Raw genomic sequence first — 24,492 nt, forward strand, 5'->3', positions numbered from 1 at the left:
ATGGGGGAAAAAAAATCAAGATTTTTTCATTAATAGCTATAGCCTACTTATCACATGTTTTTACTCGGAGAATTTCACGTACAGGAACGAAAACAAACATCATGCGTACGGAGATCCAAATGGGAAATGTTTGTAAACATCTAACACCTCGCACCATTTTTAATGTTATCATCCGGGGTACTTTCATATCTTCCCCGTTGACTTTTTTAATTTTGGTTGTGTATTGAAACCTGAAGCGGTGAAAACAGATAATCTGGACTCTTTTTATTTGATAAGTCTGTCCAAGGACATTTTTGCATCATATTTTCTTAAATAATTCGATATTTATAGATTCCTCTTAATTCAGACGATGTTCATTGAGTAGTAAGATTTCCCGTTTGAAACGCCCCCGAGTCTAGCTTGTCAGGTTTCAATACACGGCTAAAAATAGAAAATCTACGGGGATGTTGCACTGCATCAGCCATAATTTAGCCCGAATGATAATGTTGAAAAATCGTGTGAGGTATTCCGAGTGATTTCCGAATGGAGAAATCTCCATATGAAATCTGTTTTTGTTCCTGTGAATTTTTACGAGGGAAAAATGAAGTTATCTTGGAAATTTTCCCTTTCATCGATTTCAATAGCACTTCTTTCACAATTCCTTAAATACTCTCCAAACTGAACTTTTATTCTGCAGCCACATCAACTTCTGACCAGACCGGCCATTGTGATAGCTAATGTTAAACTCAGTTTCATCGGTTAATATTCCGTGATGGTCCAATCAGAATCAGTCTTTCTCACAGACGTCAAAATGGCTGGCCCTGTCAGAAGTCAATGTGGTTGCAGAATAAAAGTTCAGTTTGGAGAGTATTTAAGAAATTTTATCGGAATTTAAGGATGTAAGAAGCGTTCGTTTGATGTAAGATTTTCAAAGATTATTGCGAATGTTTCTCGACTTAAATTGTTGCAATACGTACTGCTGTTGTCATAGGCAAAATACCATCGTGAGCCCTGGACCGGTAAATGTCCCAGTGAAAATAAACTGGCGACTTCGAGAGAAAAATGACGTATATCTGCGCTATTCTAAGACCCATCAACTTGAAATTCGGCATGAGTGTATCTCAGACATTACTTTTCTAAAAAAAATACATGCATATTACGAGTGTTGTAAAAAATAATTGATTTATTAGGCTTTTGAAACGAGCTGGTAGTTTTTTATCTGGGTCAGAGTTCGACCCCTTTCTTTATTAATGGTTATATTGAAATTAATGTTAAAACGGGCTTGATCCCAGTGCATGCAGCTAACGATGATATACATGTATAACTCAACCCAAAGTTGTATTACTTTTCAATGGTGTGATCTTATACCATAACTTTTACAAATATATCTATATACTATCGAGACATGACAAATATGAAAAATGCCCCCCCCCCCCCCCATGTGCACTTGTGATTTCAGGTGAGCGTGATTGTCCGGAGGCATATAACCCCCTCCGCCATTTCGATTAATACGCACAGTTTTTCATTAAATTTTATACTTTCTAACATGACTTTAAACATCATTTAAGCCAAAAAGACATATAAAGTATTATTATTTATTTTAATAGAGACAACATGGTGACTTTAATAACAGTAGAAAAATGACAAATGTAAGAGATTATATTTTGTCGCGGACGCGTTGCTTTTGTTTACGATGTGAAGTAACCAATCGTAATCAAAATACTTATTTATGACATTGGCTTCTTAATCAGGAAATAATACAGTAAGTTCTACGTATTGAAATTTCTAATCCTTTTACATACTGTTTTAATCATTTGTTTTCACTCGGTCATAAGTGTAGACACTCAGAATACCATGGCAATGAATATTATTTCTGTATTAATATTTCGAATTTCCTCTGCCAATTTCACTCCCTTCTTAAATATTGACGTCTATCGGTGTGTATTGAATATTTTTTTTCAAAATGCTCTTATATACTAATTGCGAGTCTTTATGTATCTTTGCAGTTCTGGTATGGGTCAGACTTTGTCTGAACCAGTGACATCGAAGGAAACTTCTAGTTGTCAAAACAACTTTGTGAAGGTTGGGTCATCATGTATGCAAGGATGGCGAATAAGTATCCTTTAAAACTAACTAAACATTGTTTTAAAGACAGCAAGAAAAGCCATCTAAGTGCAGTCATTGCTACAGACATGTTTCATGATCAAGATAAATCGTACAAGAAATATATTTGATCTAATAAAATATGTGCTTAAGCAAATAACATATAAGATGAAAATACATCATGAAAAACAGTTTTATCAAAAGAATATAACATAATTATTAGATGAGGGTATAATCTATTTGAACTAGCAGGGCAAGTATAATTTGATTTGATAATTGATTAAGCGTTTTGAATACTGGTTGACTTATTTAAGTTTCCAAGTTTTGGTTTGCATAGTTATATACTGAAAGGTTATTTTTAAGTTTTAAATTATTATCATAAAATATTTCCATTGAAATTTTCACTTGCCCAATTGGACAAGTAAGTTTATAGTTTCACTCACATGAAATGACATTTAACTTGCCCTGGGCAACTAATAATGTTGATCCCTGGATTTTTGGAGAAGGAGAAAACTAATTTTTTATGTATGTTATCATGTGTGAGAAATATAATATTCAGAAGCACTCTGCAGTAAGGATTTAAGTAACTAAGAACAGAAGAATTTTTTATCCTTTTGATTAATTTCATGAAGTTCCAGATACTGACAGGAGTCACTACTGGGTACCTGTCATTGAGAAACACTTTGAATCTGAAGGTTTGCAAAATAAAGTGGTCATTTGTAATTACTTTCTCCTACAACATATCTTTGATGTTCGCATTCAACACTTAGTACCTCTCAAAGGGAAAAAGATACGTGTTATCTGACATTAAAAAGTAGAAATGCGGTATAATTTATTTTGAATTAAGAATGATTGGAGATGCCGAAATTATCACATGATACATGTACTGCATTGACTACTCTTGCATGAAAATTTCTTATATTATTTTGTTAACCAAGTTAACTATTGTTTGATTAGGTGATATGTGATCTATCTATAGGGATGAATCAAATACTGGGTATTATCAAAGGGAAAAATCCAAGGGTGCCTGATGCAAGGTGAAATCACCCTACCAGTTTACTGAATTGATATATTTTAATTTTATTTGCTTGTATCGCCAAGTCATTTTACATATTAATAAACATGATTTCAATTTTAATCAAGTTCATTGAAGAAATTTCATTAAAATGCAGTTTATAATTTCATGTGGGCTTTGAAACACTTAGGCCCTATATTTATGTATATTTTGTTTGGCATATTGCTTGCCTGCTTTCTAATTTTTTGTTCAATACAATTTATTGACAAACAAAGGTGATTTAGATTTGGTTACATTTAATGGAAATTTTTAATGTACCACTATGTTGGTATGAAAATTTCTGTTCTGAGAAATCAACTACAGTACATGTACATGCAGTTTATATTGGTGCACATGTTGTAATAATGTTTCCATGTGATAGTCATGATTATAATTAAATGAGACTTATGTAATTATGTATATAATTATCCCTAACAAAAATACCAGCTATGGAAGATGCGCATATACATCTGCTGTCTCTCCCAAATGACAAGGATACCTGTTTTTTTGGTGTATTTGATGGCCATGGAGGTTTGTATGCTTGTGATATTCATTACATCACAATATGTAACTACATCTATATTTAAAATGTCCTGTCAAGAAGCAGGATGTAGCTTTGTTCAGTTTAATTGTTCACAATTTCCTGTATAAAGATATATCTTAAATGTGTATTAAATACCGCCTGCAATGTACATGCAGATATGTGAAGTCATATATGCAATTTTGAACAATTTCAGGGTCAAAGGTTGCACAGTATGCCGGGGAGCATCTTTATAAGAAAGTTATAACAAGACCAGAGTATTGTAAGAAGGATTTTTGTTTATAGATGTCACAAATAATTATAAAAATAGAAGTGATTAGAATTAAGTGAAAATTAATTGATGAATGACTGCTTCAAATCAATGGTTGCTTGAAGTGGTTTCAACACATTTGTTGATGTACATGTAATAATATACAATGAGTTTGAAACAGCTTATGATGTAATCAGCAAAATTGCTTTTTGTGCATTGTTTTAATACACAGATTACGGTATATGCCCTAAGGTTCTACGATCCTCAGTCTCAAAGTATTTTTTACCTAATAAAAAATGTTAAAAATTGTTTAAAAAAAAAGTTTAAAAATCCTTCAAACTCAATTAATGTATCCATTCATTTCACAAAGTTATTGCAAATTTGCCCATGATGGATATAATGGAATATATGTACATTTTTAAGGGATCAAATTTTAAAAAAAAACTATACCGGTACATCAGTGCCTCGAACCTCTATACCTTTATGTAGTAGGTCGACATGTATCCACTAAGCCAAGCAGTTCATTGAATAAAAGTTTGTTATATTAACACTACAAGACCAATTAAATATGTCTTTATAAAAGGCAGATTTATGGTACAAATAAAAAAATTCTGGATAATTTAGAGTTACCGGTATCAAACATTGCTGAGGATTGGAGAGCGTTAAAAACAATTGTTTTGTAAACATTATCGTTGCTGAAGCAGAGAGGAAAAAATCCATGTATTGGGAGAGTTTTAAAATCGTGTTATAGTCTGTTAACCAATTATTACAGGCATGCTATAGATATCACAGGATTCATGATTTACCCCGGTAGCAATCTCTGCTTGTCAATATTTTCTGTACTTGCAAATTCATTGCCATGGATCATTTCTCAACCTTTTGCAAACCAAAAATAAAACACACACACATATATAACTTGGTTTAGGCCACACCAACTGAATTTACTGTTTGCGTGATGAAAAAAAGTAAGAGTGAGCGATTAAATAATAAAATTACTATTGCTTGCAGGCAAAATATTTAGGCTGTATATAAATAGATTTGAGCGAATGATTACATTTTAGCCTTTCTTTCTTTTTTCTGATTTATAAATTAAATCAATTTAAGATACGAAGAATAGAGAAGAAATAAAACAGAAAATATAACAGAATTTTCTTTATGGTTGAAATTTAAAATAATATTTATGTAGCTTTGCTTGAAAATGAGCGTGCAGGTCTGACGAGCAAGAACTTGAATTGATGTGGCCATACTGTTTCATAAGAATTTTTTATTCATGAATTATGCAATAACATTTCAGCTGAAGGGAGGATAGCTGACGCACTTAAATATGGATTTCTTGATTTAGATGAGGAGATGCTTAAAGGTGCATTCTATACATTTTTTTTTCTGCAAATTCATATGATATTTGAAATTTAACAGATAATATGTTCATATTTTATTATGAAATAAAAATAAATAATTTTTAATGTTTATAATTATAGACAATGATATGAAAGATGAGCTTGCTGGAACAACAGCCAATGTAGTGTTACTTAAAGGAAACAGAATCTTCTGTGTAAGTAAAAGATTGATTCAGTATTACTGGTATACAGAAATGAAGAAGACATATTTTTTGTTATTTTTTGGTTCATATTTAGCATAGCATTGCATACTAGAATTGATATACTGGAATATTTAAATTTTTCAGAGTAATTTTTACTAACACATTGTATTTTTCACTGATTATTCAGCATCTTATTAACTTTAATTGTAACAAAACCTGGTAAAGTAAACTTTCTCAAGTTTATATTGTTACAGATAAATATCATGGATCTATAATAAATGCCACTTTTTGATACAAGGTCATTAGGGCTTAACATAACTGAATAAACACAAGCAACATATTTATAATATTGGAAAATCAATGTTTATTTTTATAAAAACACATCTTTATTTAAGTTTAATTTGATGTTATCAACTAGTTCTGTATTTTTTCAATATACTGAATTGTATCCAAGTCACAGTATGTATTCTATACCTTTAATATCTTGATGATCCATGGCATCTTGGTACTCTGGAATTTTCAAGGGTAAATGCCGGTAATTTCGGATGGACGGAAAATTTCTGAATTTCTCTAGGCCTTGAATATATTAATAAATCCTACAATCATATGTATTGTTCTATTTATTCTGTACCTTTGTTTATGAAAAATACAGAGAAGTTCCGAAATACGAACATAATCGAGTACTGTGGAATCATCAATTTTTAGTGGGGGCCAATTTTCGTGGATTGCTGAAATTTTATAGGTTTGTGGGGACGTAATTTCGTGTATTTTCTTATACCTACAAAACGAAATATGACTTAATAACCCTTATATATTATTCGTGGAGGTTAATAATTCGTGGATGAGAGGTACCCACGAAATCCACGAAAATTGAGCCACCACAAAATCTAATGATTCCACAGTATGGTCCGAAATAACTGGCATTTACCCTACATGATATTCCTATTAATTTTCAAGTCATGATGTCAAAGAAAGGTCAAGGGTCAAACTACTTTGGACGTAGGAAGATGTATATCTACTCAATACGTAGAAAATCCTATGCTAGACAAAACTCAAACATTGTACATGTTTGAAGAAGTAGATGTTGTTGATTTTTAAACATTTCTTATAGAGATTAGGAATTGGGCTCTTGTGCTCCAATCATAATGAACTGAGAACCCTGTACATTTTAAATACTAGTACTCTCAATTGTACAGGTTTACATATACAGTCAAACTTCGTTATCTCGAATTCGATTGGACTGTTTAAAAACTCAGATGTATGCAAGTGTTCGAGATATCAAGGATAAAATACTTAAAAAATAAGTGGTTGGGACTTACAAATCCATTCAACATATTCATTGTATTCGAGATATCAGAGTTCGAGAATTTGAAGTTCAACTGTATAAGTAGTCCTGAAGTATTTGCTGTTGTACATAAATTTATATTTGTTATGTTATCTTTGAAGGGAAATGTTGGTGATTCTCGCTGTGTAGCCAGTGTGAGGGGCCAAGTGGAACAATTGTCTTTTGATCACAAGCCAGGAAATGAGACAGAGACCAAAAGAATTATTTCTGCTGGAGGATGGGTGGAATTCAATAGAGTCAATGGTAAAATTCAATCACTCAAAGAAATTTTTATTAACCAGGTTTTCCAACGGAAAAATCCGGTTATTAAAATGGTGAAAATGGCGGGCGGATGGGCGGGCGGGAGGGCTGGCGAGCGGCTGCCAAAAGGGTACCCTCATTGTACGGATAACTTCTCCTACAGTTTTCAAGATAGGATGTTGTTCTTTTGCAGAACAATTGTACATATATCAGAGGTGTGCATATTGCTAGGATTTTGATTTCTGATAATTTATCGAAAAAATACCAGGTTTTGAACTTAGTCATTTTTTGGCAAAATATTGCATATAGGGTACCCTCATTGTACAGATAACTCCTCCTACAGTTTTGAAGATAGGAAGTTGTTCTTGTGCAGATCAATTGTACATATATCAGAGGTGTGCATATTGCTAGGATTTTGATTTCTGATAATTTATGAAAAAAATACCAGGTTTTGAACTTAGTCATTTTTTGGCAAAATATTGCATATAGGGTACCCTCATTGTACGGATAACTCCTCCTACAGTTTTGAAGATAGGAAGTTGTCTTTTGCAGATCAATTGTACATATATCAGAGGTGTGCATATTGCTAGGATTTTGATTTCTGATAATTTATGAAAAAAATACTAGCTTTTGAACTTGGTCATTTTTTTTCAAAATGTTGCATATAGGGTACTCCATTTCACTGGATACGTGTTGACATGGATTATGGATACAGTTCACATAAAAGAAAACCCGGTTTGCTGTCACATTGACAGCTTTTCTCTTGTTATACATGCACTTGTGTGTGTAAAGCAAATGCAGAGAGAGATATAGAGAGAGAAAGAGAGAGAGAAAGAGAGAGAGAGAGAGTAAATTTTTAGAAAAAATATTCATGTAGTGATACAATAGACTCAGGGAAAAAAAAACTCTGATTTTATCTCTACATCATCGTATGATAATTTCACTTATTGTCAAGCAAACTGAATAAAAACATTTTATTTAGTAAATGATTCAAATTATTTTAAATTAACAGGAAACTTGGCTTTATCGAGGGCATTAGGGGACTTTGTCTTTAAGAAAAATGATAAGAAGGACCCTAGAGAACAAATTGTGACAGGTAAGAAGTTTCTAGAAAATCTCACGGAATTCAGACATTACACTTCATCATAGATCAGAAGTCATAGTGAGGCAATTACATACTGGATAACAATTCAAGGAGCAGTGTAAATTGTTATTCTTTCATTTACTTGCAGCATATCCTGATGTACTGGAGAAACAGATCACACCAGATCACGAGTTTATGGTTATTGCTTGTGATGGAATTTGGGACGTTTTAACAAACCAAGAAGTTGTGGACTTTGTGAGAGCCAGGATTGCCCACGGCATGGAACCATGCACTGTAAGAAGTGACCTTAGAACTTGTGATATCTTGGTTATCAATGTCTTTGAATTTTCTAATTGATTTGGAGGACTGAGTGTTTTGAAAGGCATGAAGTCATATATCAAACGAATGAATTCTCTTAACTATCAATTTTTGTAATGCATATGTCACCCGAATCACACCTAAAATGTCAGAATCTGTTTAAAACTTTGCAGTTTATAAATTAAGTTGATAAAACAGTTAACTTGAAACTCTTAAATGAGTTTATTCAACAGTACTCGGTGAGAGTGGGAAGATGATTTTATCATTGCATGGACATGAAATATATGACTTTTTTCCTGAAATTGTATAAAATTGGAACTTAACGTCAACTGTAAATATTGTATTATCATAAGACATTCAGGTGATGGGCCATCAATAAACATTGTTCAAACCGAATTGACCTATTGACTATGTATGTTTTCAATGTTAATTTGCCTCATTCCTCAGTCAAAGAACTACATGTGTCTTTATTGCAAATTATGTTTAATATTGTCCATTCATGGCTGAATCCAATGTTGTTTGATTGTAGATATGTGAGGAGCTAATGATGAGATGCCTGGCTCCAGACTGTCAGATGGGCGGACTGGGTTGTGATAACATGACTGTTATATTAGTGTGTTTTTTACTGGGAGGAAGCTACGATGATCTCACCCGCAAATGTTCACGAGGAGGTGGCCAGAGGCTAGGTCATTATTAATCACTGACACAAGATGGCGGCCGCGTCATCCGTCGTCTTGTAAAGTAACACTCTATCCACCAATGAGAATCCACAATGCCAGACCCTTGGGGGTTCAGTTGGGAGGAAACCCCAGGATTATATTCCCATTTTTTGTTTGTGATGAGAGGTTGACTTCTGTGTTAATCAAGAATAGAGTTTAGTTAAAGTTGACTATTGTTATGAAATTTTAATATATACATGTATATGACTAAATGATATGTGTATTTATTAATAATAAGTGTGTTCGTATGTGTGTGTGTGTGTGTGTGTTTGTGTTTGTTCATGTAATGATGTGAAGAGAATTTTCTATGTTTCCAATAATTGCTTCTACAAATTTTAACAATTTACCAATAACTTTTGGTATTTTATACATGTACATACCGATTAAAGACATGTACATCTGATTTTGAAACATTCAGGTTTCCAGAATATGTGAAAAGAGCTGGCAGCTTTATTTTCTATTCAAGACTCCATAGAGTGTACATGGACATATATGTCTGCAAAGAAATATGAAATGAAACTACATGTACCCGGATTACAAGGCATAATGCAAAACACCTGTGATTATTTTTATTTTTTGTCTTTTTTTTATTATATTAATTATTTTTTCTGAATCCATATTTATATTTATATATTGAAATTGATATATAAATACAGAGCGATATCTTTCGTTGTTAACCACTGCATCTTGCATCTAAAATTGCATTGGTCTAGTCTCGCTCGATCTAGATGTAGCAGTATTAGTTTATTTGTTATCTGTGATAGATTTTAAATTATCAGATTTTTTTTCGTTTGCTTAGAGCTCTGTATTGGGTATTCAAACTGGAGAAGTATAAGTACACTTTATATACATATACGAATTACTTACAGTAAATGCATCTATAAATACAAGATATTCAGTAATTTATTAAAAGGATTTTACTTTCATAATTTGCAATTGTTATTGACTTCTTCAAAGCAGAAACTGGGCCAAACTTGAAATCAAGAAATACTGGTACTTCACAAAGAAATTTTTGGAAATTTCATTCAAATTATAGCATGATTCATTTATTCTTATTTCTTTAAAATTGACAACTCGATTTTATTAATCCAAGATCAATTTTTGGGCTATAGTGTATGTATAAAACGTCTAGATAAGGAAAAATACATTACTGTAGTTTCCTTATTTTATGGAAAGTACCGGTACTTACATCCATGATTCACAAGAATGTAAAATTGCAAGCACCAAACTTTTTTATAATTTTGGATAGTTCACAACTGTCGGATAAATACTGGTAATAGCTACACCTTTAAATTTGCAAGGGGTGCTTCTTGCGATTTTTACCTCCATGAATACTGATTACTTGTGTTAAATCAGGAATCTACAGTACACAGAAAAGAAACATTTGATGACTTTATAATGACAAACAAATAGAATAAAGTAAACTGTGATTAATGCATATTGTATCCACAAGTCCTGTGAAACATTTGTCTGTGTACATGGTGTTTGATGAATGTTTTGTGCAATTATTTTACATGTTTGTTTAGTCCTACCTGTTTTCTGCATAGCAATCATATGCACATATATATCTTGTAACTGTTTGACAAATACCTTATTTTATACCATGGTTAACTTTTATAAACTTGATTGCCAAACTTTCAACCAATTTAATATAACAAATTGAAGTTTTATTTAGTGAAGGTGTTCCATATGCCATTTAATAAGAGATGATGCAAGGTTTTTTGGGCGGTGTCTTTAACATTTTTAAACCCTCTTCTAAATTATCAAACTATACTATATAAAGACTCATATTTTATTATTTATGATTAAGTCAGAATATATTAAGACTTACAAAGTTTAAGGTTATTCTTTTAAAGCAAGGTCGTTCATCAAGGTCAAAAGGTCATCCATCAAGTTCAAGGTCATTCATCAGATTCAATGTTATTCTTTGAATCAAGGTCAAATAAAAATGGTTGGATTGGTTATTATTTAATAATCTTCTGTCAATGAGATTTTGATTCCAAGTTCTAATATTTATCTGAAATGAGAAATTTTATCTTAAACCACATTTTTATGCTAACATGCACTGTACATGCAAATAATTTCTTGATTCACATTTTGCCTTGGTTGTGCTATTATGATAAAAAATAATAAGCAGTTTAAATCAGCCTTTACCGGTACATAAACATGAACAGATTGAACCATTTGTGAGTAATATTAAATAAGCCAACAGTTGATTATCATTTTGAAGCACTATTTCCAGAAGTTACACAAAAGCTGATATTGAAAAAAGACATTTAAATCCCAGGCACCTGATGTGTTATATTTTTTATGTAAAGAAAAAAAAAACCTTTGTCACCTGCTTATTTAGATGGGGTAAATGTTGTATTAAAACAAGTATATATACATGTACTTGAAATTCAGGTGCCTGTAATTTGATATCTTCTTCATTTTTTTTAATACCATATCTAATCAGGGAATTTATAGGTTGTAAATATTACACCTAATCATATTATTCAAGATAGAATGGTACAATGTGTTTGGAACTAAAAGCCAAACACGCTTATTCAGAGATGAATGATAACATTATTAAGGCATTATCGATACATTGTATAATGATTCAATTAGCATTCTTTACAAGGAAAAAAAAAATCAAAGATACTAAAGCAATTAATTATCGAAAATACATTACATTTAATAACTGTATTTTTAGTTGAGCTAGGTTATGGCAGATACTGGTATTAAAAAAAAGAGAAAAAAAAGATTTATTTGCAGGATATGCATGCATTTTTTTTTCCATATGTACTGACCGTACATCATTGATGACGCCAGGAAATTACTTTCTAGGAAATCTGCAACTGTATTCAGGGAAATATTCTCCCCCGTTTTATTTTCGCCCTTTTCGCCCTCATTGTTGAGAGCAAATTTAAGACTGGGTAAATTCCACTGTCACAAATAATATCTCTTTTGTCACAACTGCGTATGGGCGAATTGAAGATAGGACGAAGCTGATTGCAAGTGTAGAAGAGCGAAAATAACACGGAGCGAAAATAACCCTGTGTACAGTTTTATCCAAGCTAAAACTACCTCAGTCCACATAGATCAAGATGATGTTAATCCATTGTGGCCTCTATATATCAATTTTGAAGGTGTTGGCCTACATTTGCATAATCAAAGAATTCGATCTCTTATTCTAAGCTTTCATGTTATTATGTGTGCATCATCACTGTGGATTTAAGTCATCATTTTGTGAATGCCTCATCAGACGATTTAATAGCTACATGTACATGCATAGAATTGTTTACCTATTAGATGCATGTATGCTGAAAAATAAACAATTTCATTACTTTAAGACAGTTTTGCTTATAAAAATATATAGTTATATACAACATGTATATGTATATAGGTGTGAAGATGCATTCAATGTGTTAAATCTGTTTTTGTCTAATAGCTAGTTAACACACACGTTTTTTGCACACGTTTTGGTGTTTTGGTGAATCTTGTATCACAGAGTGGCTATTCTTTTGATTGTTAAATTCATGTCTATAACATAGTATCATGATTGTTTCCATTGTACAACACTACATTTAACATCTTTGCTGTTTGGAAAATTATTGTAACATGTTTGACCAAGCTTTGCCTAGTATGTAGGCATGCCAGTACGGTTGTGTGTTTCCACATCACGTTTTTTTTTTTTAAATACCATATTATCCCTATATCGATCAAGTTCCCCTGGGGAAATTTTCAACAATCACAATTTTTGCATTCACAACATGCAAGACTTAAAAATACTAACTGATGTTAATTTTCAATTTTGTCAATTTCTTTTCTCATATTTAAGTGATTTGTTTTGAAAAAACATTTAATTTGACTACTTATTTTGAACATTTCAATGACCAGATATCAAAGTAAACTATATAGATATCCCCCTTTTCCATTCAAAGTACCCAGGGTACTTAATAGGAATGATATGGTAATTAGACAAATTTGAGTTTTATAATACATGTACAATCAATTTACAGTCTGAAAAAAAATGGTGATGCTGCTATCATTTTTGTTAAAATAGAATTGTAAAATAGATTCAGAATTTTTTATCAGTCATTTTCATCGCTCGATTCATATCTAATAATGGCAGTTAGCTTGGTCAATATTATGAACGGTTACTTCATTGGAAACCCATGGCCTGTTTCACTTAGACTTACAATCAATATTGAGACTACATGGTCATGGGTTTCGGATGACGGAAAGTGAAATACATGTTCTGGTATGTACATTATATAACTCGATCAAAAACTCATTCTCTACTTTGTAATGGTATGTCATATGACTTGTGTGATGTTTTATTCCATTAATGGAAATCCATAAGGAAATTTTTTGAAAATATTTGTAGCGGATTCTAATTTATAGACTTTTTATCAATGGAATCTAGGAAGGACTTCTGATGGAAAATCTTCTGCATTAAACAACAAGCAAAGAAAATGTCACTGAGTATGAACATAAATTTCCTTTATAAAAATTCTAACTGCAGCCATTGTAATGTATTGCATCTGTCCATGTATGGTTTTGGTGTACACTGTTGAATTGTGCCAAAAGATGACAGTTCTTGTTATAACATCAACCTATTGCATCAAGTAATAAACATTGTAGATGAATTCAATTCTTTTGTTCATTTATTATTCCACTTAGAAAATCACACCTACCAGTACTTATATTGTATAAATACATGTACAATATACGCATAACAAAATTATGCATGGTTTTCGAAGATTTACACACAAATGTCTACTGTAAAAGTGGTTATTTATTACGCTGGTGGTTAAGTATGCGTTTTCTATGGTCAAACAATACGCATGAGAATTAAATATGCGGATGCATGATTTATCGCTCCAAAGTTTTGATTTTTTTACCATATGCGCGGGGGTATTTGATGCAGTTTTCAGCTTACTGCGTAACAAGTGTAAATTTCCTCCACAGGTAAAAAACCATTTTTATGGTATAACACTCAGATTATGAATTTCAATGACAAAATTACTTTGTCAAGTAAAGCTAACTGAAGTTATTAATAAATACCCCTGAACTTTTAAAAAAACTATTCTAAAAAATCAATTTACGGTATTATCAGTCCAACATGATTAATGTACCAAGTACATTTCAGAAACTTAACACATGCAAAATATTAAATATAGGAGAGTAGCTTTCAGGAAACTCCTGTAAATAAACTGCATTCTTGAAAAGAAAAAAGACAAATGCTCTCTCAAAAATATTATACATCAAGGTACTTGTCAATTTGATTAAAATCAGATCCTCAATCTGCTCCTTAATTTTTTATTGTTGCACAGATCATGTATATAGCGACAATAAAAAAATAAGGAGCGGATCGAGGATCTGATTTTAATCAGATTGAGAAACTTGAATTATGTTTTTTTTTTTACTTCATATAGTTCCATCCCATATCATACATGTAGCAATAAATATGCAAGTATGTGTATTTAAAATTAGGATGAATCTACATCAATTAATATTTGTTATATATTTTTTTTATATCAAGTGAACGTTGATATTTCATGTCAGTTCACAGATCAATCTATGAAATAATAAATACTGTTTGTCATTTTTTATCAGAAATAAACTTTATCACTAAGCCTGCTTATCCTATGTATGCTACCTGATATGTAATACATGAACTGCACTTATGACACACAACTTAACTATCCAGATAAAGAAAATACGATTGTTTATAGTCCCAGAGAATGGAATAAATATGATAACAATACACAATTTTTTCAATTTTCCAATTTCGTGACTTTCACAACTCATTCATAACGTTTTTCAATAGAACACTGACAGCTTCTTTAGTTTTAAGAACCCTGGGAACTTTGTACTGATTGGCCGATGCCTGACTGTTGTCGATTGTAAATTTACGCAGTTCTTCGAAAGTCCCTACTTTCACCTGGTGCACTTTGATAGGTTGAATGCTGCCTTTGTTCCTGAAAGACTCGTAAACATAGGACCTGGAACACAACTCTTTGTCAATCTGCAAAAAAAAAATAAAAAATAAACAGGATAAAACTGCATGAATAACAACTAGCAGATTTTCTAACTTTTCTAAAGGGTGCCTACTTTAACAAGATTTTGTAATGCGTATGTACATATATTATGACTAAAATGCAAAAAGCACATTTGCAAAAAAAAGTATGAATGTATTTATATTTCAATTGGAAATCTGTATCATTCATTGTACCATTGTTCAACCAGGCTTTTGTTTGTTTTTAATAGCCACTTAACACTGAGCTTATCATCTATGTCAGCTCAAAACCTAGTAACTTCTTTTCTCAGCCACTGTTGACAAATAACATTTAAAAGCGGTAGTTGAATTGTATTTTAAAACTTACCATTTCTCTTTGATCTACAGTTAGAGGTTTGGAATCATCATCAACTTCAAGGAAAAGGTGGTAGAATGGGGCATAACTGTCACCTGAAAATTTTAATTCAACAATGCAACAAACTCAGCATCAAGGGCAATAACTCTTGCAGCTGTTTAATCTGGAGAGAACCAAATCTGTATATGCATTGCTTTTACAATAGTATTTTTGTCTAATGAAAACAGTACCTTTATCTTCTATCAATAAACTCTCAACACAACAGTAATTGAGCAGTTTCCTTGGAAACCAGGCAGATGTTGTTTTGGTCAATGCCTGGTAGAAGAGCGACTCTGACGTCTTTTCACCTCTTACATTCAGAAACTGACCTTTCCTAAAGAGGAAAAAAATACTCATGTAAATTTGTACTACAGTATATAGAATATCCTATACTCTGTCCCGAGTTTTTGCTTCCACCACTTTTTGCTTGATATTTCGATAATCATGAATATCTTTGTGCTCAAACTACGTTCATCCACTAATATGAATAATGTCCAGATTATCTGTTTTGAAACGCTCCCTCTACCACTTCAGGTTTCAATACACATCCCAAAATAAAAAGTCTACGGGGATTTTGCATTGCATCAGCCTTTAATAAGCCCGGATGATAATGTTGAAAAATTGCGCGAGGTACAGTATCCCGAGTACTTCCAAATGGAGAAAAGATGTAAACATTTCTCATTAAAAATATCCGTAAGAAATTTGTTTTTGTTCCTGTGAACTTTCATGATTGAAAAATGATAATTATTCAATGAAGATATCTTGGATATATTCCTTTCATTGATTTCAACTGTATTTCTTTCACAGGTTTGTGTATTTTTATTAAAATTCATCAAAAAGTGATGGAAGCAATAACTTGGGACAGACTATATATAGGTTTGTGCTCAATGAAATTTTCTACACTTTTTCTTCAACAACTTTTTCATAAGTCATTCAAAATGTAACCTCCCTTGGACACTCTTTTAAAACAAGAGGCCCATGGGCCACATCGCTCACCTGAGGAACAATAGGTATGATAAAATCAGCTTAATGGAGTCATAATACAAACAATCTGGACAATGTATAATAATACATGTAGATCCTGTATAAATAAAATCCATTTTTCCCCCTGGATATTCTTATGTTTATAATCATTAGTCCCTTTTCTAACAGGATGATTTTATAGTCATATCACATGTTGAGTATTGCAGTCCTCAAAAAGATCCCTTACAATTGTTTATATATGGGATATTAAGCTACATCAAACTCTGAACCTTCTTGTGAAGCCAAAGAATTGTCCTGGAGCCAAAGTCTTAACAATTATAAAAAATCATCTGGCTGATTAGTTTCTGAGAAGAAGATTTAAAAGATTTACTCTATATATTCCTATGTAAAACTTTAACACCCCCCCCCCCCCAATGTGGGCTCACCCTACCCCCAGGTATCATGTTTTCACAACTTTGAATCTACAATACCTGAGGGTACTACCACACAAGTTTCAGCTTTCCTGGCTGATTAGTTTCTGAAAAGAAGATTTTTAAAGAATTACTCTATATATTCCAATGTAAAACTTTAACACCCCTCCCCCCAATGTGGCCTCACCCTACCCCCAGGGGTCATGATTTTCACAACTTTGAATCTACACTGCCTGAGGATACTTCCACACAAGTTTCAGCTTTCCTGGCTGATTAGTTTCTGAGAAGAAGAATTTTAAAGATTTACTCTATATATTCCAATGTAAAACTTCGACCCTCCATTGTGCTCCACCCTACCCCTAGGGATCATGATTTTGACAACTTTGAATCTGCACTACCTGAGGATGCTTCCATATAAGTTTCAGCTTTCCTGGCTGATTAGTTTCTGAGAAGAAGATTTTTAAAGATTTACTCTATATATATAAAATCCTATTTAAAACTTCGACCCCCCATTGTGGCCCCACCCTACCCCTGGGGGTCATGATATTCACAACTTTGAATCTACACTACCTGAGGATGCTTCCACACAAGTTTCAGCTTTCCTGGCTGATTAGTTTCTGAGAAGAAGATTTTTAAAGATTTACTCTATATATTCCTATGTAAAACTTCGACCACCCCATTGTGGCCCCACCATATCCCCGGGGGTCATGATTTTCACAACTTTGAATCTACACTACCTGAGGATACTTCCACAAAAGTTTCAGCTTTCCTGGCTGATTAGTTTCTGAAAAGAAGATTTTTAAAGATTTACTCTATATATTCCTATGTAAAACTTTGACCCCCCATTGTGGCCCCACCCTACCCCCGGGGGTCATGAATTTCACAACTGTGAATTTACACTACCTGAGGATGCTTCCACACAAGTTTCAGCTTTCCTGGCTGATTAGTTTCTGAGAAGAAGACTTTTAAAGATTTACTCTATATATTCCTATGTAAAACTTCGACCACCCCATTGTGGCCCCACTCTACCCCCGGGGTCATTATTTTCACAACTTTGAATTGAAACTACCTGAGGATACTTCCACACAAGTTTCAGCTTTCCTGGCTGATTAATTTCTGAGAAGAAGATTTTTAAAGATTTACTCTATATATATTCCTATGTAAAATTTTGACCCCCCCATTGTGGCCCCACCCTACCCCTGGGGATCATGAATTTCACAACTTTGAATCTACACTACCTGAGAATGCTTCCACACAAGTTTCAGCTTTCCTGGCTTTCTGGTTCTTGAGAAGAAGATTTTTGAAAATTTCTCGAAATTTTTCATTAATTTCTAATTATCTCCCCTTGAAAACGAGTGTGGCCCTTAATTTTCACAACTTTGAATCCCCTTTGCCTAAGGTTGATTTGTGCCAAGTTTGGTTGAAATTGGCCCAGTAGTTCTTGAGAAGATGTTGAAAATTTGAAAAGTTTACGGACAGACGGACAGACGGACAGACAGACAGACGGACAGACGGACGGACGGACAGACGGACGACAGACAAAATGTGATCAGAATAGCTCACTTGAGCTTTCAGCTCAGGTGAGCTAACAATAACTTACCTGTGTTTGAATTCAATTACAGGACACTGATGGTAGAAATCAACCACTTTGACGATGTCCCCAAAGCGGTATCTATAAAACCCACTAGCATTGGTTATCACCAATTCATATTCTTCTCCCTTCTCCACCTGCCAAAAGAAAATTCACATACAAGTAAACACATATTGCTCAAATAACTAATTGACAGTTTTAAAAGCGAGTTGGTACTTGCTGCTTATAAGGTCATAAAGCTAGTTTTCAATTTTTTTAATTTTCCACATAAATCATCCTATCAAGAAACTCTGTTACAAAATAAAGAAAACAACAAATTAAGTTACTTTATGCATGAAATATTTACAATTGTCACAAACCTGATCCATAAAGAGTGTACTAGGTTGATCCTCTGTAGAATGTTCCACAGGAATAAACTCTAAAAACATGGACTGTACGGCCAGCAAATATCGACTTGGATGATTTTTTGGCCAGATGTTAAGCCCTAGCAGTCCTTCTGAAGCTGCATATAGTGGAGAATAGATAGGAATTCCTTCACAATAAGTTTCCCTGAGTATCTTCGCTGGAAGATCAAAACTACCTGAGTCGGCGGATAATATGAGGTTACAGTCTGGCCACAACCGCTTACCAATTCCAACCTTGCTACCTGTCTTCATTACATCTCTGATTTCATTGGCTCGTTCAGGATTTGGTGTTAAGGCGGCATTTAATTCCTTTCTTACAGATTCATCAATGTTGAGTTTGGGATCTACTTCTCCTCTCTCGATGTCATCCGCAATGTCGGACCAATACTGGTAGAGTGCATCAAAAGATGACAAAATGAGAGAGGAAAAATTAGCCTCCAACATACCTAAACTTTTATCTGCTAAACCAAACAACAAGTGCACATACAGTGCCTCTGGTTCCCTGAGAATTTCAAAGCCAGCTTTTGGGGTGGAGTAAATGTTCAGCAAATGCTTGGAGTTCGTTGGAGAGGATGAATTGGGCCCTATAAGTATTCCACACTCCGATTTTCTCCATTTTGGTGTGTAGAAAAACTTTAATGTCTTCTGAAGATTGTTGTTTTCTGGAAACGTTTTCAAAAGACTATGATAAGCCACTGATATCCCCTGAATGAAGAACATGAAGCCTTGGTGCTTGGTCATTGGAAGAATACTAGACTTCCCAGAAGTCCCTGAGGTCACAGCAAATATAACAGGCTGCCGACTGGTGAGAACCTTCTCTTCTCCTTTCATCATCTGTTGGATGTAGGGCTCATAGTGAGATATATAAGTTAGTGGATGCTGTTTAACATATTCTTCCCTGGTGTGTATTTCCAAGAACTTATACTCTCTACCATACTGGGTTTCAGCATTTTCTTTTAATCGGCCAAGCAAAAGTTTGTTTTGGGTCTCGGTCACGTTTTTACAACATTTATCCAACTTTCGTCTGGCAAACCAACCCACCCATGATAAGCCTGCTATGGCGATGTAATGATCAAACTTGCTACGGAATGTATGGGAGGAGGATGCCTTCCTTCTAGCTACATCGAAGCACAATATTGCTGAAATACCACAAACAGGAGTAAGGACACCTGCAATTGATAAAACAACATACTGGGTTATCCCATATGAATTTAACAACAATATTGTAAACTAACATAACAACATATGCTTCACTCCTCCCCACTCAAAGGTATCAGGTTGAACAATATAAATGCATTTGGATACATGTACATATCTGCAAAATAGAACCTATTTGGACATGGAGCAACAACTTGTGTTTTAGAGTTTGATGATCCTTAAACAAAGAGCTATCAATTATAGGCTTTATACTTGGGTGAAGAATAGTAGCAAGCACAAAGGGATCATGACCTTTGACCATCTTGAAATCAGTAGAGGTCATCCAATAGCTATACATATTTCTAACATATATACATGCATATTAAATCACAAGATTAATGATGACTGAGAAAAAGGATCTGATTTCGTATTGAATCAAAATTTGTTCAAGAAACTGTAAAACAAAAAATATTATGATAGTATACACAAATATTTTGGATGTGAAAAATCACACTGGAAATTTTTGTAGCGTATTCATGTACTTGTTTGATAAACTTCACATACAAAAAAAAATTGCATGATAAAATTGTTATTCAGTCTAAAGTTGTGTTGGTTTTAATGGACTTTGACTATAGAACTTGTTACATTGAGCCTCTCATAATCATGCAATCAAGTACATATACTTAATACCCCAAAGCTGACAAATAATCATACATCATAATTTTCAGTCTACAGATAAATTTTGCTTTCATAGCATTAACACAAGTCTATATTGATAATTGTACTTTCAATTTCCTATAGCTTATATGAATGCATTGTTAATTATGTTAAAGCCATATGTCGAATGGTGCCCTGTCATCAAGGCCATCTCGACACATGGGCAGACATATATCACATGACAATTAACACACATGTACGAGACTGACATTAGCATACCATCCCCCACTTAAAACACATTAAGAGTCAAGGTTCTGATTTGACAGATCCATACATTAACACAAGCTTATCCATTAAATGTCTGTGTTTGCAAAAAACTGTATCCTCTTATATCATGTACATGTACATGTATGAATTAATGTCTACTCTTCATACTTAATATGATCAAATGGTAAAATGTAAGAGTTTAATGTTAAATTTACACCAAATGAACTAGCTGACACAAAGAATGAAAAATTAGTAGAATATAATGTATCAAATCCAATTATAAAGAATTTAACTTAATTGATAAATAAATCAGTGATTATTAGTGATAATATCGGTAAAAATGATACAAATGTAGAATATGATTTTTTTAGTGCTTTAGAATAAAAACAGTGTCTTACCAGCCCATAGTTTGGACACGAGTGAGTTATTTGGTACACACAGAAGGTAGTGTAAAAGGTAAACTAACAAAACTAAGTGCAAGATCCCACACCAAACCTTCCAGTCTCCCAGACGAAACATCTTAGCAGATTGTCTGGTGAAAAATGACTATTTACCTGCAAAAGGAAGAAAAAATATATATTGCATACATGAAATAAATGATCAAGTACAGATACGACACATAGTCACGCTCATATCATACAATTCTTGATTACACTACCTGGTATTTCTGGCCATACATACAGAATACACTCCATATAATTTGTTTTTACACAGTTCTTTTCGCACTAGCCTTATACTTATGAGGACAGGAGGGCCGGCTTAAAAAATCTGTTAAGTGACACTGACTCACAAATTATCAATAGAGCTATGAAGGCTGTGAAGGTTTTCTTTGCATAATTGGTTCAGTGCAATTTCACGATGCTTAGTTGTGATGCAGAGCAAGGCTGCTAAATCACTGTATATAAAATTGTTGATACCATATCATTCTTGAATTGTGACCAGGCACTTCGATATCAAAATAAAATGCTAATGTAGATTGTTAGACAGTTTCTAAACTGAATCAAGGTCACTCTTCCATGGCTACATCTGTTGAACTATTAGAGCGTGATTTGTATTGAAGTCCAACCATGTTTTTATTCATTTTCAGATATATAACCATTATAATAATATTTTTTCTCGTTTCTCTCCTTTTTTATCTCTCATTTCTATTAAAGGTGAGGAAAAGTTCAATCACTAAAATTAACAATGCACGCATGTTTTTAGATAAATGAATGTACATGTTACATGAAATCTGAACTGAAATAAAACAGAATTGCGGGGCTATAAATCATAATTTTTCACTGTTCACATCGTTCAGTTAATGTTTCAATCCAGTAAGCTTTATTGTGCTTGGTCAGTTAAGAATTTTCACTGTCACATTGTACAGATATGAACAACTTCTGAGGCCCAGGGGCCACATCGCTCACTTGAGCAACATTACATATAGCCACAACTCTGACTAAATGAGCATAATAGTATAAAAATCAAAATATCTTGACAATGAAGTACAGAAGATCTAACACAAAAAGTTAAAAAAAATCTGCAGATTTTTAGCCACACAAGTTTCAGCATTTCTTTGTCTAAATGCTTTTCCAGAAGATTTTTAAAGATTTTCCTCTATAACTTCCCATGTAAAAATTTCACCCAACTTCCCATTGTTGCTCCACCATATCCAAGTGGTCATGATTAAAACAAACTTGAATCTACATTACCTGAAAATGCTTCTTCAAAAATTTGAGCATTTCTTGCCTAAAACTTTTTTGAGAAGAAGATTCTTAAAGATTTTTGCTTTATTTATTCCTCTGTAAAACTTGATCACCTTATCATGGCCCCTAACCCTACCCCCAGATACCCTGATTTGAACAAAATTGAATCTACACTACCTGAAGATGCTTCAACACAAATGTGAGCTTTTCTCGAATTATTATTTTTGAGAAGATTTTTGAAAAATGCCAACAAATTTTCAATATTTCTAAATCACTTCCCCTTTAAAGAAGGTGTGGTCCTTCATTTGAACAGACTTTCATCCCCTTTCCCCGGTAATTCTTTGTGCCAAGTTTGATTGAAATTGGATTGAAAGTGTTTCTAGAGAAGATGAAAATGTTAAAAGTTTAAGGCAACAACAACAACAACGACAGACAACGGACAAATTTTGATAACCAAAACTCACTCGGCTCAGGTGAGCTAAAAAGTATTGACATACATGTATTACTTATTGAAATCTCAATGAATATTTTCTCTATTTATATACCTATCTAAGATTGTTCAAGGTTGAATTAATATGATTTTTAGAAAAATATTTTTTTTTCTTATTTTTTGTGTTACAAATGCTCCCCAGAAGAGGTTTATAAAAAATATTTAAGACATGCAATCATCATGAATGAGTTTCCAGATGACTCATAATAGAATAAAACAAACAATATTCTGGGCATGTTGGGTTATATATATATACATGTATACCATGTGTACGGGCATGTCATGAGTTTACAACAGCCTATTGAATAATCTTAAACTTTTAAAGACACTACATCGTAAGATGGCAATTTAAATGTTGTATTAAATATCAATTAATTTGGTTGAATAACTTCACAGCTTAATAGCTCAGTGGTTAAAGTATCAGGTTTGTGAACTGAAGATCATGAGTTCGAATGTGACTTAGGTTTTTGTTTAAATTTACCAAATTTATTGAATTAAGTTTTTTAAAATATCATTTTTTAAATTCAAAATTGCCAAGGAAGGGGGTTAAATAAGTATTAGAACTTGTAATTGATCTCATTGTAATCATATTACAATAAAATAAGTTCAACCAAACCCACTCTCCTAGCAGTGTGCGGCCCTCTATAACCACTCGGCCATTTAGGCCAATTAGGCCAGACAAAAATCTTGCTTTCGATGACAAACAGACCCTAGAGTGCAGGCTACACACATCCCGGTCATTTGACATACATATATAAGAATTTAATTTGAGATATATACATATCAAATAAGTATCTAATTTGATCATTGACAAATAGTTTCTTTTATCAGGAGAGAGAGAGAGAGAGAGAGAGAGAGAGAGAGAGAGAGAGAGAGAGAGAGAGAGAGAGAGAGAGAGAGATATTACTTATACGTTTAGTCACATTTTTTTTTAAATATACCTGGTAAGAATGAAATTACTGAAAAAAATATCATGTTATTTAACCTTAACGGTAATCATGTTATATAACGTTAATCACCAGGAACTGCAATCACATAACGTATTCGCTGCGAGTTATTTATTTATAATTTACTTTCCAATTAAAATTTGAAAAGGTATTCTTATTTATATTTACCTTTTAAAAATCCCATTTCATTTCACCTCCGTTAACCCAAACTAACCATGCTAACACAACCAACGAGTGACACCTAATCTGAAAATGAAAGTAAAGATATGGACTTCAACTAAAACGAGACGGTAAAACATATTATTTCCGGAATTAATGTAAAAAGTGTTTATATATCTTCCCTTTGTTT

General features: G+C 33.0%; 2 protein-coding genes across 5 annotated transcripts; one reads left to right on the top strand and one right to left on the bottom strand.

Annotated features, from left to right (window-relative positions):
* Positions 1-1,649: 1,649 nt before the first annotated feature.
* LOC128156405 (probable protein phosphatase 2C T23F11.1) lies at positions 1,650-10,821 on the top strand. 2 transcript variants are annotated; one of them, XM_052818519.1, is made up of 10 exons: positions 1,650-1,741; positions 1,986-2,095; positions 3,584-3,667; positions 3,874-3,939; positions 5,222-5,287; positions 5,406-5,479; positions 6,914-7,055; positions 8,065-8,148; positions 8,285-8,430; positions 8,984-10,821. In XM_052818519.1, the coding sequence occupies exons 2-10, from the start codon at positions 1,993-1,995 to the stop codon at positions 9,149-9,151; spliced, it is 933 nt and encodes a 310-aa protein (XP_052674479.1). In that variant the 5' UTR covers positions 1,650-1,741; positions 1,986-1,992; the 3' UTR covers positions 9,152-10,821. The 2 variants fall into 2 exon arrangements, with proteins under 2 accessions (XP_052674479.1, XP_052674480.1); XM_052818520.1 differs by having other exon boundaries at positions 1,734-1,752.
* A 2,979-nt stretch (positions 10,822-13,800) lies between these two features.
* Positions 13,801-24,413, bottom strand: LOC128156403 (GH3 domain-containing protein-like). Of its 3 annotated transcripts, none has more exons than XM_052818515.1 (7): positions 24,312-24,408; positions 21,420-21,575; positions 18,916-20,129; positions 18,566-18,693; positions 15,763-15,905; positions 15,545-15,627; positions 13,801-15,186 (listed from the first exon to the last, which is right to left on the bottom strand). In XM_052818515.1, exons 2-7 carry the CDS (start codon positions 21,538-21,540, stop codon positions 14,959-14,961), a joined length of 1,917 nt encoding a protein of 638 aa, XP_052674475.1. In that variant the 5' UTR covers positions 21,541-21,575; positions 24,312-24,408; the 3' UTR covers positions 13,801-14,958. The 3 variants fall into 3 exon arrangements, with proteins under 3 accessions (XP_052674475.1, XP_052674476.1, XP_052674477.1); XM_052818516.1 differs by lacking the exon at positions 24,312-24,408 and adding an exon at positions 21,680-22,042; XM_052818517.1 differs by lacking the exon at positions 21,420-21,575 and having other exon boundaries at positions 24,312-24,413.
* Positions 24,414-24,492: the final 79 nt, after the last annotated feature.

The sequence above is a fragment of the Crassostrea angulata genome, chromosome 7 (assembly GCF_025612915.1).
Source record: "Crassostrea angulata isolate pt1a10 chromosome 7, ASM2561291v2, whole genome shotgun sequence".
Taxonomy (NCBI): domain Eukaryota; kingdom Metazoa; phylum Mollusca; class Bivalvia; order Ostreida; family Ostreidae; genus Magallana; species Magallana angulata.

Coding starts and splice junctions, on each gene's coding strand:
- LOC128156405 (XM_052818519.1), top strand. CDS start 1,993: ATGGGTCAGACTTTGTCTGAACCAGTGACATCGAAGGAAACTTCTAGT. Junction 5,480..6,913: donor AAGGAAACAGAATCTTCTGT/GTAAGTAAAAGA, acceptor TTATCTTTGAAG/GGAAATGTTGGTGATTCTCG. Junction 8,431..8,983: donor ACGGCATGGAACCATGCACT/GTAAGAAGTGAC, acceptor GTTTGATTGTAG/ATATGTGAGGAGCTAATGAT.
- LOC128156403 (XM_052818515.1), bottom strand. CDS start 21,540: ATGTTTCGTCTGGGAGACTGGAAGGTTTGGTGTGGGATCTTGCACTTA. Junction 20,130..21,419: donor CGTGTCCAAACTATGGGCTG/GTAAGACACTGT, acceptor TATCAATTGCAG/GTGTCCTTACTCCTGTTTGT. Junction 15,628..15,762: donor TTTATTGATAGAAGATAAAG/GTACTGTTTTCA, acceptor TAAAATTTTCAG/GTGACAGTTATGCCCCATTC.